The 16,403-nt window shown below is 42.0% G+C and overlaps 1 protein-coding gene across 2 annotated transcripts; it reads right to left on the reverse strand.

Annotated features, from left to right (window-relative positions):
- Positions 1-2,331: 2,331 nt before the first annotated feature.
- Positions 2,332-9,322, reverse strand: LOC138947417 (GLIPR1-like protein 1). 2 transcript variants are annotated; one of them, XM_070318884.1, is made up of 7 exons: positions 9,276-9,322; positions 8,151-8,413; positions 7,430-7,562; positions 7,020-7,146; positions 6,063-6,166; positions 4,313-4,422; positions 2,332-2,996 (listed from the first exon to the last, which is right to left on the reverse strand). In XM_070318884.1, the coding sequence occupies exons 2-7, from the start codon at positions 8,366-8,368 to the stop codon at positions 2,834-2,836; spliced, it is 855 nt and encodes a 284-aa protein (XP_070174985.1). In that variant the 5' UTR covers positions 8,369-8,413; positions 9,276-9,322; the 3' UTR covers positions 2,332-2,833. The 2 variants fall into 2 exon arrangements, with proteins under 2 accessions (XP_070174985.1, XP_070174986.1); XM_070318885.1 differs by having other exon boundaries at positions 8,151-8,376; positions 9,276-9,316.
- Between the last annotated feature and the right edge of the window lie 7,081 nt (positions 9,323-16,403).

The raw sequence follows: 16,403 nt of genomic DNA on the forward strand, positions 1-16,403 counted from the left end.
TGAACTACCTTAAATGGAATTCTTTGCGCGGTACGTTACTTTTTATGTTCAATGTATTTATGTTTATGTCTCATTTTGTCAGGTCCTGAATGAGTTGGCAATGCACTGTTCATGCGTAGTCATGCAGCCGCAGAAGTCTGAGAACACGGAAGCACTTTACAGCTCTCATGGTCGCACGATGGATATCATGACAATCAGTTGTAATTGTCTACACTTGACCATTATACCGCGTTCCTCAGCAATATGATCACGAGCTTGCGAACACACACACACACACACACACACACACACACACACACACACACACACACACACACACGCACGCACGTACGCACGTACGCACACAAACACACACGTACGCACGTACAAACACACACACACACACACACATATATATACATACACACACACGCACTCTCTCTCTCTTTTTCTCTCTCTCTTTTTCTCTCTCTCTCTCTCTCTCTCTCTCTCTCTCTATATATATATATATATATATATATAAATATATATATTTGTCATCATTTTCACGAGTTTTCATTCACAAGCACCTGGGAAATAAATCTCATGTTCCCCGGGGAATAAATCCCCGGTTACCATAGTTGCAGGAAGCCCTATTACATGGATAATCAAAAGCAAACCCAATAGAAACGCTCGAGGATTCTTCGGCTCTTTTCATTGGCGTTTCCCCAGACCTAAACAGACGACAAGACACTGCTTTGCAAAGTTCCAAAAACCAACTTGCAAACTGGCAAAAGTAAACAAAAAAACAAAACTACTTCAATAAATTCGTCACAAACAAATGAAACCTACCGATATGTTATGTCTTCTTACAAAGTCATGGAGTGCGTGTATCTGTGTTTCGATACACAGACGTTCGGAGAAACACGAACGTCAAGTTCAAGTAAAACGACACCGGGGAACATGAGATTTATTTCCCAGGTGCTTGTGAATGAAAACTCGTGAAAATGATGACAAATATATATATATCTATCTCCCTCTCTCTTTCTGTGAAACGTGAGAAAGAGGCAGCGAATGGGTATAGTGAGAAAGAGAGAGAGAGATAAGCAGAAAGACAGAGACAGAAAGGGTGAGAAAGGGTGAGACAGAAAGGGTGAGACAGGTCTAAACCCATGTGAGAGAGGAAAGAGAGAGAGAGACGCACGCAGACAGACAAAAACACATACGTACGCGTAAACCCACACACACACACACACACACACACGCGCGCGCGCACGCACGCACGCACACACGCACGCACACACGCACGCACACACACACACGAACACTTACACATACGAACACACACACACACACACACACACACACACACACACACACTCGCACTTAGTTCAGCAGGTGCCTATCCTAACATCTGGTTGGTATCAGCATACTGAGTCAATGATATTTCAAAAAGGGGATCCTTTAATTGCAAACAGGAAGTTGATGACAATCCTTAAATTCTGGTTTCAAGTGGACAGAATGTAAAAGTCTGCTTGCGTTGAACAGACAAACTCTCTAAAGTACACTTTAAATATACAATAGAGCAGAAGCAATTTTAAAAACATACCACAGTGATTAACCCCAAAATCGACTTTGCTAATAAATATGTTCTCTGTACTGTGATTTTTTCAGAGTGTGCTGAAACAAGCGTTAACAACAGAGAAATTTACCAGACTGGCTTTATGATACAGACTTTTGAATATAATGACATGCCAAGAATTGTATATAAATGAAGGTTGTGTATGTACATGGGTTATCTGACCGATCAATTACAATCACATCACCTATTGTGAAGGTGGTGTAAATCTCCGGTTGGCGTTTGTTGGATGATGCGTTTGTATTTGAATTATTGTTACGTCTTTCCGAAATGGCTGAAAAGGGCAAAATTACGTGACGTTTTGTAGGCTAAAAAGTGACCCTCCACCACGAAATGAGTCGCATGTCACCTCGCGCGGTTCTGCCCTTGGCTTAATATAAGTCCGGGGAGTGTCTGGTAACAGTGTGAGGGTCACCTTAGTCACAGGCTTATAACTCAAACAGTTTTTGCTCTTTTCTAAAACGGTTTTCACAACTGGATAGAGCATAACACACTCTTTATGAAAATGTAAAAACATAAAAATCATGCAAAGGTGACATGCGACTCATTCCGTGGTGGAGGGTCACAAATAAGATAAGTTGCTCAATTTAAATGAACTTATATACTGAATCATCGATCCGATTTTAACCCAAAATGGACACAAAGCAGAGCAGAGTCTATACGATCACATATAAACAACTGACCCCGGCATCTTTGCACCGAGCTGCAAACCGTAGCGTTGCTCTTATTTTGAAAAAAAAGGCATAAGAAAAGGTAAGCATTTTAGTAACTTTGTCTTGAAACTTTCGGAGCTGTGTGCTGACTCATGTCGTACAATCTACACCGAAGCCTGTCGATTGACAGCCAGGCCAGGCAAAGAGTTTATTCAAGAAACCCCGTGGGGTTACATGCAAAAGCAAAACAAAACAAAAATACAAGAACAAGAAAGAAATGCAAACTGCTTCAACATATACATAAAAAAAAGCGGTTTAGCCATTCTGTTTTTGTCTGTAAAGTGGACGACAGACTGTTAGATCCTGTTTCTTCTCGGCGTAGCCTGCTGTTTATAACAGTTCGACGAATACAAAGTTGCTGCTTCGGCGTTTCTGCAACGACAAATCGTCATTGTGACGGTGCACCTTCCGGATCCCGTTTCCACAAATGCATACACGGAAGTAATATATTATATGAGTCAAAACCTGAACCCAGTTTATATAATGGACAATCAGGTCATTGATTATACAAAACAGGAGATTATCAACTCAGGGGAAAATAAACGGTCACAACCAGTAGAAGAATGCTAAGGCGAACAGAACAGCCCGCATTGTCAGGAACTGTGTCATCGGTGTCACGTGGTTTCTTGGTGCTCGTGATTATCGCCGTTGATTGCTGATATGGTCTCATTCCACGCAAGTTCCCGCTGAAGAAAAAAAAAAGCGATCGATCATCAGCAAAGTGTAGAGAAAACGAAGCATTGACATAAAATAATGAAATATTAAAGTATTGTTCGCCATGTTTTGTAATCGGAATGTGTATTGCTTATCATTTTAAGAGTGTGTCCATAAGCAGTCTGCTTGTTAACGTTTTGACGTTGTTATTGTCTGAAACGTGTAACAACGAAAAATAAATAAAACACGCTTAAACCAAGCATTGACATGAACAATCCAACTTCATTTTAATGAAATGAAAACCTCGTCAATGAGGTTGAAAATCGTGTGTTGATTTCGATGAAGAAAATAAACCAAAAACAATCGTTCATCAGCAAAGTGTATAGAGAGCCAAGCATTGACATGAACAACCCAACTTCATCCTCATCAAATGAAAGCGCAGCCAATGAGGTTAAACGTCGTTTGTTCATTTCGATGAAGCAAACAAACCAAAAGCGATCGTTTATCAGCAAAGTTGACCGAAATCGAAGCATTGACACGAACCAACTTCAAACTTCATCCTCATGAAATGAAAGCCTACTGAATGAGGTTGAAAATCATTTGTACATTTCTCTGAACAAAAGCGATCGTTCATTAGCAAAGTGTAGAGAAAACGAAGCATTAGCATGAACAATCCAACTTCATCCTCATGAAATGAAAGCGCAGTAAATGAGGTTGAAAATCGTTTGTTCATGTCGATGCTTCTAAGATGGCCACCAAACATCCGACATTACTATGATCAGACTAAATAATTATGTTATTTCAAAAAGTCTCTCTGCAATGGTAAATTCGCAGTTGAGTTGAACATTGGTTTGAAACTAATATGTAGCTCTATTTTCCTTTTAGATATTGCGCTCTTTTTTTACCTGTCAAATGCAATTCAAAATAAAAGAAGGAAAAGAATAAGACAAAGAGGGGAGTAATAGAAACACCGTCCTCCCGCTAGGCTCTGGGATCCTCTCCTTGAATCTATGTTATTCATTTCTTGGTTTGTAATTGGAAACAATAACATCAGCACAATTATAATCATCATCAACAACAACAACAACAACACACAACAGCAACAACAGCTACAATAACACCAGCAACAAGAAACTCATGATGAACAACAACGGCAACAACAACAAACTCATCAAAAACAACAAAATTATAATCAACAACAACAACAACAGCGGCAGCAGCAGCAACAACACCAACAACAGCAAGAACAACAACAACAACAACAACAACAACAAGAAACTCAACATGAACAACAACAACACATAACATTAGCATCATGGCCGCCGCTACCATCAACAAAACAACTTACGAGGGGGCATAGTTGCACACGATGAAATAGCCTTTGCCAAAGTTAACCTTCGCAAGAGGGTCACAGTAGCGTAGTCCACACCCTATCTTGTTTGACGTTGCCCACACCACCTGAAAACCAAAATGCTTGGTCAGCAACAACACAGACGGACGGAGGAACAGGGGAACGGACGGACGGACAGAAAGAGAGACGGACAAACAGACACACAGACAGACATGGCAACAGGCCCTATCTTCCTCGACGTGGCCCGTACCATCTGAAAACCCTTATACATGTACAACTTAAAAAGCACCGACGCAGACAGACATACTTAGAGAGTTTGAGAGAGAGAGACAGAGACAGAGAGAGACGGAGATGGAGACAGAGACAGAGACAGACAGAAAGTGATAGGCGGAGAAATAATTAGACAGCGAGTGAGTGAGTGAACGAGAGAGAGAGAGAGAGAGAAAGAGACAGAGAGACAGAGACAGAGAGAGAGAGAGAGAGAGAGAGAGAGAGAGAGATACAGACAATCAGAGCAAAAGCGACACACACACACACACACACACACACCCACACATACGCACACACACGCACACACACATACACGCACACACCCACCCACACACACACACACACACGCATACACACACACACACACACACACACACACACACACACACACACACGTACACACACACAAACAAACACACACACACACGACAGTTTGACAGAAAGTAAGTAAGAACAAGTCGCGTAAGGCGAAATTACTACATTTAGTCAAGCTGTGGAACTCACAGAATGAAATTGAACGTAGTCCGCCGCTAGTGCAAAAGGCAGTGAAAGTGACGAGCCTGTTTGGCGCGGTAGCGGTTGCGCTGTGCTTCATAGCACGCTTTACTGTACCTCTCTTCGTTTTAACTTTCTGAGCGTGTTTTTAATCCAAACATATCATATCTATATGTTTTTGGAATCAGGAACCGACAAGGAATAAGATGGAAGTGTTTTTAAATTGATTTCGAAAATTTAATTTTGATCATAATTTTTAATTTTTTTAATTTTCAGAGCTTGTTTTTAATCCAAATATAACATATTTATATGTTTTTGGAATCAGAAAATGATGAAGAATAAGATGAATGTAAATTTTATAAAAACTAATTAATTAATTTTTAAGCCACCAAGCTGAAATGCAATACCGAAGTCCGGCCTTCGTCGAAGATTGCTTGGCCAAAATTTCAATCAATTTGATTGAAAAATGAGGGTGTGACAGTGCCGCCTCAACTTTTACAAAAAGCCGGATATGACGTCATCAAAGACATTTATCAAAAAAATGAAAAAAAACGTCCGGGGATATCATACCCAGGAACTCTCATGTCAAATTTCATAAAGATCGGTCCAGTAGTTTACTCTGAATCGCTCTACACACACACACGCACACACACACACACACACACACACACACACACACACACACACACACACACACACACACACACACACACACACACACACACATACACACACACACCATGACCCTCGTCTCGATTCCCCCTCTGTGTTGAAACATTTAGTCAAAACTTGACTAAATGTAAAAACACACAAATGAACGTTCAAACATTCAGACAGGTAGGTTTTCCAACAGACGGACAGACAGACAAACAACAGACAGACAGACACAGAAACAGACACACATACACACAAACAGACAGACACACATACAGACAGAGAGACAGACACACATACAGACAGACACACAGACAGACAGACAGACCTGTGTGTAGTGGCCACATACACCAGTACAACTGTGAGCGTTGTAGTTGTAGTTTTTCTCCTCACTGTGCCAGTAGTCCACCGCAGCGCTTTCGTTGTAAAAACCTGATACAATAAAGATTAAATAAATATGGTTTGACGTCGACAGACCAAGTTGACACATTGACAAGCAGACATAAAGATGGACCGACATGCGAACACACCAACAAACAGTCAGACACACACACACACACACACACACACACACACACACACACACACACACACACACACACACACACACACATAAACACACCGACACACCGACAGACAGGCAGACAGACGTCTAGACAGACAGACAGACACTCAGACACACAAACCGACCGACCGACCGACCGACCGACCGACAAACAGAGAGAAAGAGACAGAGAGACATTCAGACAGACAAACAGACAGACAGGCAGTGGGACTGATGTGCTTACATTTACCATTCATTAGCCAAACATGTCCACTTTCTCTCCGGCGATCGAACGAACGCAGAAACAAACCAGAGAACAAGCCAACAAGACTCATGTGTTTGTCTGCAGACTGTCTCTCTTTCTTTGTGTGTGTGTGTGTGTGTGTGTGTGTGTGAGTGTGTGTGTGTGCGTGCGTGCGTGCGTGCGTGCCGTGCGTGCGTGTGTGTGAGTGTGGGTGTGTGCGTGCGTGCGTGCGTGCGTGTGTGTGTGTGTGTGTATGTGTGTACGTGTGCACGTGTGTACGTGTGTGCGTGCGTACATAACCGTCTCTCGTCTGTATGTCTGTTCCTGTATTTTGGCGTCCGTATGTGGTCTAGGTGTTTGTCTGTCTGTCTGTCGTCTGTCTGTGTGTTTGTCCGCATGTCAGTTCTTTTGTTTATGTTTGACTTTAATTACCTCGATCGTATGTTTGCCTCATCGCGATACAGACGTCGTGATAACAACCGGACCCAATCACTCACTTGAGTGCGCGTAGATATTCTCTCCAACAGACTTGAACGAGGTCTGACTGTCTCTGTCGGGGTTATGCTCAAAGGCGCACTTGGATGCAAACTTGTTCGCCATTGTTTCAAGTTGCTCGTCCCAGCTCTGAAAAATGAAGGTGAAGGTTATACGAGAGAGGGGATACCGGGGAGGCTGGGGGATGAATGTGGGAGGGGGGAGGGGGTAAGGTTGGGATTTGAGAGAGGAAGGAAGGAGATGCTGAATGTCTGGTTTGTAAATTAAATTCTGGTAATGGAGACTAGGGTGGTAGTTTATGTGTGTGTGTGTGGGGAGGGGGTGTGGTTGGCTGGATAGGGTGGATGTGTGGATGTGTGTGTGTGTTGGGCAATTTCTTACTTTGAGGGCGGGGGGGGGGGGGTATATTTACCATGGTCAGCATGTCAGAAGCAGGAGGCCTTACTGACTGCCTGTAGTGCTCATGTAGCCGGACAATGGCCAGTCTCTCGCTTGCAGAGAACCTGGTGACCGCTTTGTTGTCGTTGCTCCTCCTCTCGCGTGACCTGTGGGGGATCGACAGATAATAATGGATCATAATTATAATTTTATGTTGTGCGTTGTACTCACCGACGGTTGTGGTCATTTTGAAGAGTGTCTGTTGTCTCACCCAGAACAAAGATATTGTGTAGACGACTCTAAACTCACAAGTCTTTCTCTGTCTGTGTGTGTCTTGTCTGTCGTTCTATCTGTCTATCTCCCCCACTCACTCCTTTCTCTCTCTAACTCTCTCATTCCTTCCTCTCGTTCTCTCTCACCCTCCGTCTCTCCCATCATATCCTCCCCCTCGCTCCCCCGCCCTCTCTGTCCATCACTCTATCCACCCCTTCCCCTCTAGCTCTCTCTTTCTCTCTTTCTTTCTCTCTCTCTTTCTCTCTCTCTCTTTCTCTCTCTCTCTTTCTCTCTCTCTCTTTCTTTCTCTCTCTCTTTCTCTCTCTTTTTTTCTCTCTCTCTCTCTTTCGTTCTTTCTCTCTCTCTCTCTCTTTCTCTCTCTCTCCGAGTCTTTTTCTCTCTCTTTCTCTCTCTCTCTCTCTCTCTCTCTCTCTCTCTCTCTCTCTCTCGCCCTCCGCATCTCCCAATCCTCTCTCCCTTACCTTTTTACCAGCAGAGAATCCAGGAATTCAGAACGACCATTGCTAGCACGGCCCTCTGAAGTGTCCACTCTCTCCGCCAGATGGCCACCAGCCGACTGGACAGACAGGGCTCTGCGAAGTCTGGGAGTCTCCTCGGAATGACCGGTGGTCAGTAGCAAGAAAGAGATGACCCACAGAGCTCGTGTTAACGTTGCAATGGTGATGTATGCTGAAGCCATGGCGGAGTCTGTCCCATTTGTCAGTGTCAAAAACAGGAGAAGTTGCTGTGCGTTTTTATTTCAGGGTATTAAATTAGTGGGAAGAACGTGCGAGTTATGTCAAACATTTTTTTTGTTATCCCCAAAAGCGCACCACCCCCCCTCCCCCCCTACTCGAAGAAAGCCAACAAACAGACAAACAAACAAACACCCCCTCCCAAACAAAAAAAACCCAGATAAGCAAACATGGATTGACAATTCAGAACGAGAACGCATACAATACAAAGTATTCATCGACTGTGAAGAATTATGCATAGACGATTTTGAACAATTAAAAAAAATTTTTAATAGAAAAACACACAACTAAAGTTTAAAGGCTTTAGATCAATATCTTGCAACTAAGCAAATATTTTCTACTTTGCCTATGTTCGGCGTTCACATTAAAATATTTTAATAAAATCGAAAAACACACAACTAAAGTTTAAAGGCTTTATATCAATATTTTGCAACTAAGCAAATATGTTCTACTTTGCCTATGTTCGGCGTTCACATTAAAATATTTTAATAAAATAGAAAAACACACAACTAAAGTTTAAAGGCTTTAGATCAATATCTTGCAACTAAGCAAATATTTTCTACTTTGCCTATGTTTGGCGTTCACAAAGAGTAGCATATTCGTAGTCAGGGAGAAGGATGAAAAGAGAAAACAGGAAAATTATTGTTACATTCGGCTGCTTCTTGATCATTCCGGACGTCGACCAGAACTATATTAACAACAACACTTTCGTGTGATTTCCTTGAATTTTGCCTCGGATTAATCCGTTCGCACATACATTTTGATGTTCTTGTACAAAATACAAATCGAAGAAAACAGCCTGAAAATTGATGAGAGGATAAGATTGTGTAAGGGTACAGAAAAGCAACTCACGTGACAATCAGGCGTGCTTGAAATGCTATCCGCACAGCTCGTAAACTCGATATGTAATAGTTGGGTGTATTGCACCCTGGTCTAACTCACACTGGCACTTTACGTGTGGTCGAGGGGTACTTCGATACACGTCTGTCCCGTGTAGCACAGTACCCCTCAGCTCTCCACCAGCTCTTGCCAGTTAAGCGACATATAACTAAATTCATTTTGTTTATAGATAGGTGCGGAATTTTATTTGTCACCCAGCTTGGTTTAGTAAATATGTACAGTTTGCAAACAAAAACTCGTCACATAGTGTGTGTGTGTGTGTGTGTGTGTGTGTGTGTGTGTGTGTGTGTGTGTGAGGGAGGTGGGGGTGTTTATGCGTGCGCGCGTGCGTGTGTATGTATGTGTGTGTGTGTGGTGTTTATGTGTGTGTGTGTGTGTGTGTGTGTGTGCGTGCGTGCGTTCGTGCGTGCGTGCGTGCGAGTACGTATGTGTGTGTGTGTGTGCATGCGTGTGCGTGCGTGTGTGTGTGTGCGTGTGTATACAGGCAGTCATGCACAAAACAACAGTATATAGTATTCTATGAGCCTTCAGGTACCCATCACAGCATGCTTGGTAACTTCTCTCAGCATGCGAAACAGGCAACCAGGTGATGCACGTTAATCATGGATGAAGGATTTCAAGTCACCCGAGCCTCCCAGACAGTGAATAGCCTGAAAGTGGGTTTTTTTTTAACATGACCAGTCGAGTGACGGGATAATTGAATCTTACTAATTTACATCACAATACACAGATGTGAATGGAGAGATTTGGGAATTTCAATACAACACATTTTGTTCGTCATTTTGGTTTTAATGGAGAGCGGTATAAATGTATCGATAACAACACGTAGATTGGGAATCCAGATGACAGTGTGTGTGTGTGTGTGTGTGTGTGTGTGTGTGTGTGTGGGTGTGTGTGTGTGTATGTGTGTGTGTGTGTCTGTGTGTGTGTGTGTGTGTGTCTGTGTGTGTGTCTGTGTGTGTCTGTGTCTGTGTGTCTGTGTGTGTGTGTGTGTGTGTGTGGTGGGTGTGTGTGTGTGTGTGTGTGTGTGTGTGTGTGTGTGTGTGTGTGTGTGTGTGTGTATAACCCAAACCACCCTTCACCTGTGTTGTGGATCTATAAAATCATTTCAAACATTTCACGCCATGTGTACAAGCAAAGGATTTCAAATTGGTCGAAACAATATTCACAAACACCCAGCCTCATCCGATCTTCCCGGATGTTGTAAATTTCCAGCTTGTAAATGGAAACTTGGCAAGCAGATCTTAGGTTAGTTGGATACGAGCTTCAGAAATATTGAATTTCCGTGGAATTGTGCGCACAGATAAACATAGATTAACCCCTGTAACCTTTTTAAACGTTTTATTCCGCACACAACGATATGTAATAAGACTTGAACTTACAGTAAAAAAAGAAATGTAAAAAAAATTAAAAACGCTCCTCAAAATAAAAATAAATCAGTAAACTTTCAACAGGCTGAAGGTTTTAGCGCGCAACTGGAAAGAGTGTTTCGACACATATACTGCTTTTCCCCAAACCCTGTCACAAAGTACGATTTTTTTCAAACCTGCTTATTTGTATTATTATTTTATTTCATTTTTGCTGCTTAAAACTTAACCTGTACCGAAATCAATGAGAAAAATAGCTGAATTTTTGTCAAGATGAGTGCTGTAAGGAAAAGAACATGGAACAGAGGCCGCATTGTACAGGTAGGAACGGTGCTAATAAATTCGCCCAGAATTCTAAGGGCGAGGGCGATACCCTCGAGAGACACAATAGAACGTAGAGATTTCATAATTCATCATCACGTTATATGGGATTCCACCTTTTGTGTGTGAGGGTCTTTTCAGGGGTAGGTGTTGTTAAGAATTCTTCAATTTTGCTCCCCCCTTCTGTGGGGGCGTTACACAAGAGAACAAACAAGTCGCGTAAGGCGAAAATACAACATTTAGTCAAGTAGCTGTCGAACTCACAGAATGAAACTGAACGCAATGCAACGCAGCAAGACCGTATACTCGTAGCATCGTCAGTCCACCGCTCATGGCAAAGGCAGTGAAATTGACAAGAAGAGCGGGGTAGTAGTTGCGCTGAGAAGGATAGCACGCTTTTCTGTACCTCTCTTTGTTTTAACTTTCTGAGCGTGTTTTCAATCCAAACATATCATATCTATATGTTTTTGGAATCAGGAACGGACAAGGAATAAGATGAAAGTGTTTTTAAATTGATTTCGAAAATTTAATTTTGATCATAATTTTTATATTTTTAATTTTCAGAGCTTGTTTTTAATCCAAATATAATATATTTATATGTTTTTGGAATCAGAAAATGATGGAGAATAAGATGAACGTAAATTTGGATCGTTTTATAAAAAAAATATTTTTTTTACAACTTTCAGATTTTTAATGACCAAAGTCATTAATTAATTTTTAAGCCACCAAGCTGAAATGCAATACCGAAGTCCGGGCTTCGTCGGAGATTACTTGACCAAAATTTCAACCAATTTGGTTGAAAAATGAGAGCGTGACAGTGCCGCCTCAACTTTCACGAACAGCCGGATATGACGTCATCAAAGACATTTATCAAAAAAATGAAAAAAACGTCTGAGGATATCATACCCAGGAACTCTCATGTCAAATTTCATAAAGATCGGTCCAGTAGTTTAGTCTGAATCGCTCTACACACACACACAGACAGACAGACAGACAGACACACACACATACACCACGACCCTCGTCTCGATTCCCCCCTCTATGTTAAAACATTTAGTCAAAACTTGACTAAATGTAAAAAGGAAGAAAAAAACCACACGCACACGAACGAACACACGCGCACACACACTAGCACACACATTCACGCACGCATGCACGCACTGACATACACATTAGCACACACACACGCGCGCACACAGACAGACAGACACACACACACACACACACACGAACACACACATACACACGCACAAACACACACACACGCGAACACACACACACACACAAACACACACACACACACACACCACACACACACACACACACAGACACACACACACAACCAGGGACAGAAAAAATAAAGTAAAATAAAACAAAGTGGGCAGAGAAATTAAACACAGTATGCTATCAATAGGAGTAACAGAACGACACATGCACGCATTGTACCGCTTTTTGCTCAAAGCGAAACCTGTAAAACGGGCCGGGTTGGGGTGGGTATCATGTTTCCACCAAACGAACTTCTATTCGTGTACTGCGTCAGTATGCAGCTTTGATTTAAAACAGAACATATTTCACTGAAATATAGTGTAGGCTACTGTGCAATGAGGCTTGAATTCATTTAACATATACAGTCTTGGTCCGCTTGCTTATTCTCTTGTACAATGAATAGATATTTGCTTTTCTTTGCTTTCCAAAAATCAGTTCACTGAACTGGGTTCAGTGGGGTCCAGATGAGAGGGGTTGGGGGGTCCAGGGGAGAGGGGTTGGGGGGGGGGGGGGGTCCTGTGCTGAGGCGCACGAACCGCAAGTGGGTGCCACCCAAACGGGAGAGAATAAACCGCGGCGTCTGATTCGTTAAAATCACAACAAATCTCAATTTCAACCAATCCAACATCGCAGCTGGCTCCCATCCGGTTGGTAACTTTCTCGTGCACCCACGCCCTGGGTTCTGGTCTGCAAAATCGAGTTTTGTAACTCGTTTTATGTGTTTTTTTCTGAAGGGTGAAAAACTTGATAGTTCAAGGGTCGGGAGAAAATAATAAAGTCGGTCGAAAAATCCGAAACATTGATTTTGTTGTTGTTTCTTCCACCTAATATTTACGCCTCATTCCATTGTATGTCATACAGATAATAATTATTTATATTACAGGCGAGAGGCCCTGTTATACTGATGGTTGTTGTTAACTGTTGCTTAATGGGTCCAGCGGACCATTTTAGGCCAAATCAGGACCCCTATACTGATGGTGTGACGAGGGAAAACTCCAAAGATTATGAAACACCGCTTACTTACTATGGGTAATTTCCCCGAGCTGTGAACCATGCATTTATTTTTAGTCATTTAAATTATTATAACGTATAATAAATTAAAACTAAAATGTATTCTGTTTACTTTTTGCTGAAATACTTCATGATATGATACAGATATGCAATAAAGAACATTATATATAGTAGAATTTTTTTTCTTTCTTTTTTTATAATTCTTAGTATTCAAATCCATGTTAAAACCTTGGGTTTACACGTTACGAAGTTGATGATTTTTTTAAACCTTTCACGATAATTTACTGAACGTAGACAAATAAAATCTGCAAGTATTTCTACTTCTTTAACTGCAGGCCAATGACGTACATGGAACCAGTGCTTATTAATAGTATCAATTTTTTTTTTTTCTCTCTGTAAATCCTCCTGTTTTCATAAGTTCCCCGTACCCCCCTCCTACATTTTATTCTTCTGGTTAATAATTGTGTTGTCCACCATCATGAAAACTTGTGTAACTTAGCATTGTTATGGTCACGTCAAATAAGCATCTGCTTGAGTTCGTGTCCTAGCTGCATTTTTGTCAATTGTTTCATGTCATGTATTTTGAATAAAATTGTGTTTAAACCAATAATATCAATGTGTATGACTAGAATGTCTCAGTCAAGTGAAGAAATGTCAACTTCGTAACATAGTTTACACTGGTTCACAGCTCTGGAGAATAACCCATATCTTCTATTCGTTTAACTCACGCGAAACCCTCACTGCGGAAAGGCTTTGTTCCTCATTTTTCTACTCAATCATTCATTTCATTTTTCATTTTCATTACTTTATTGTCCCATCGCTGGGAAATTTGGGTCGCTTCCTCCCAGTGGAAAGCTAGCAGCAACGGAGTCGCGCTACCCAGGTGTCTGCGTGTTTAGGTGTATTCAGCCACCTGCACTTATGGCAGAATGACCAAGGTCTTTTACGTGCCATTGTGATGACACGGGGGTGGGACATGGCTTCCGTCTCTGGGTCTGCACATAAAGTTGACCCGTGTCCGTCCCGGCCCGAATACGAACCTGCGACCTTCCGATCACAAGTCCAGTGCTCTACCAACTGAGCTACCGGGCCCCAACACGCTCCAACACACACACACAAAACTCAACGACGCAGGAATGTACTACCACAATGTATTATAACAGACGTTTATTTCCTATCCGTGGTCCAAGCCGAGTTTCAATGATTGCAAAATTCCCGAAAGATAATTCACCGGCTGAAATATTCAAAATCAGCAGCTGGACTGTACTAGCGCGCGATGATGGAGAATACTCAAGGGACGCAACTCCGGAACTTAGACAAACTACGTAACCACCATGAGTTGTTTCCCTTGCTCACCGCCTATTTTTTTCTTGTAAGCAGGAATTTCTACTCCAAACGCAGTCGGTGCAATTCCCTCATTAAAGATCACCTAAAACTGAGACAATTGTGTGTGCAACGAGCAAGAGTTTTAAAGTAGAGGTAATTCAACAGAATTTGTGAACAAATAGTGTGGGTTGTAAGTTAGGGGGTCTTTTTCTTTCTTTATTTAAAAATCTTTACAAAAATTGACTAAATTCTATACAAGAAACACTTGACAAGGGTAAAAAGAGAAACAGAATCCGTTAGTCACCTCTTACGACATGCTGGGGAGCATCGGGTAAATTCTTCCCCCTAACCCGCGGGGGAACCAGGGAGGGGTAAAACCTTCCCCCTAACCCGCGGGGGGTAAGTTAAGGGGACATCAAATAAGGTTCACTGTAGTTGTACATGAGAAGTATATATACAATGCAGACCTGTCTTCTCATGACACTACTTTTCCACACTCAGACCTGGGGACCCCTGTGTTGCACTTAGAGTATTCTCAAACAAACTTGGTGTATTTTCAGAAAAAATTAGATTACTCCACACAGCATTTGAAAAGGAGCTGCCCAGAACCGGGTGCGTTGGCGAGGAGTTGCTGCGGCCCTATATGCTCCACAGGGAGTCTACAGGAATAAGTCAAAGTAAGTCAAAACACAGCATTTGAACATCCATGATTAAAAAATGCTTCACACGCGTCCGTCACACCGTTAATTAAGTTTACCTATACATTTAAAACAAATGCTTTTTTCAATGTTTACTGACCAAAACAGTAATCATGTGTCAAAATACTGGATCGGCTTCGGGATGGGCTTGTGAAGAAAAGTAGTCTAGGAATTTTTCTCGTCGTATTTTTTTCCCCACTGACCGAACTGATCGTATTCTCGACAATCATGCGAACGAAATACGGCGAAATCGTATGGGTTCCCAGGTCTGAGGCTCATATTTTGCCAAACATAATTTCGTGTTTTTGTTTGTTTCCATGTTCATTTTGTACTGCATTTTGTTGAAACTAATGATGCGTCTAACCTCGGGACACGTGCCGCGACGTGACTCGTAACTGACTAGCTTTGTTGTTGCACTGATCTCAAGTTGATCACCAAAATGAATGTGGTTCGCTCTTCTTAAACTTCACCAGACACCGCCACTTGACTTAATAGTTTTGCCGATATTTCTGTACAACTTTCGCTTTTTTGGTTGGCATTTCGTCCCCACAGAGATCGGCCCTATATTACCCTTCGGACCAATGTCGATCTCAAATCCGTGGAATCCGACAAATACCTTGCTGTGCACATGCGCAGAAAAGGCTGTTTCGGTCAGCCTTGAAATCACAGTCCTGGTGACTACCACAATTTCGACTTCGAATTTTCACGCACGAAAAAGGTTCTCTCGACCGGAATTTCCGGAATTTTCGGTAGTATTCCGTAATACCGGAATTTAGACCCCAAATCCGTAATCATTCCGGACAATCCGGGAGGGTAAACAGGTCTGCCTTCTGTTCACAGACCGGAGTGTAAACAACAGCTGCCAGGGATTAACAAAAAAGGTATATAAAAAAATTTTGTCTCCAAAATTCTTCCTGGGACAGAAATCCGTCGGGGACGGAAGAAATCCCACCCCTGCTATTATTTTTAAGTGCCTAATTTATGGCTCTAGGCCCTTTACAAAGGAACATATATTGTATATATACAGAATAGAACAATTAAAAGTACAACCTACATAAAACAATCATACAGACACAAATCACCACATGTAC

Source organism: Littorina saxatilis, linkage group LG14 (assembly GCF_037325665.1).
Source record: "Littorina saxatilis isolate snail1 linkage group LG14, US_GU_Lsax_2.0, whole genome shotgun sequence".
NCBI classification, from domain to species: Eukaryota; Metazoa; Mollusca; class Gastropoda; order Littorinimorpha; family Littorinidae; genus Littorina; species Littorina saxatilis.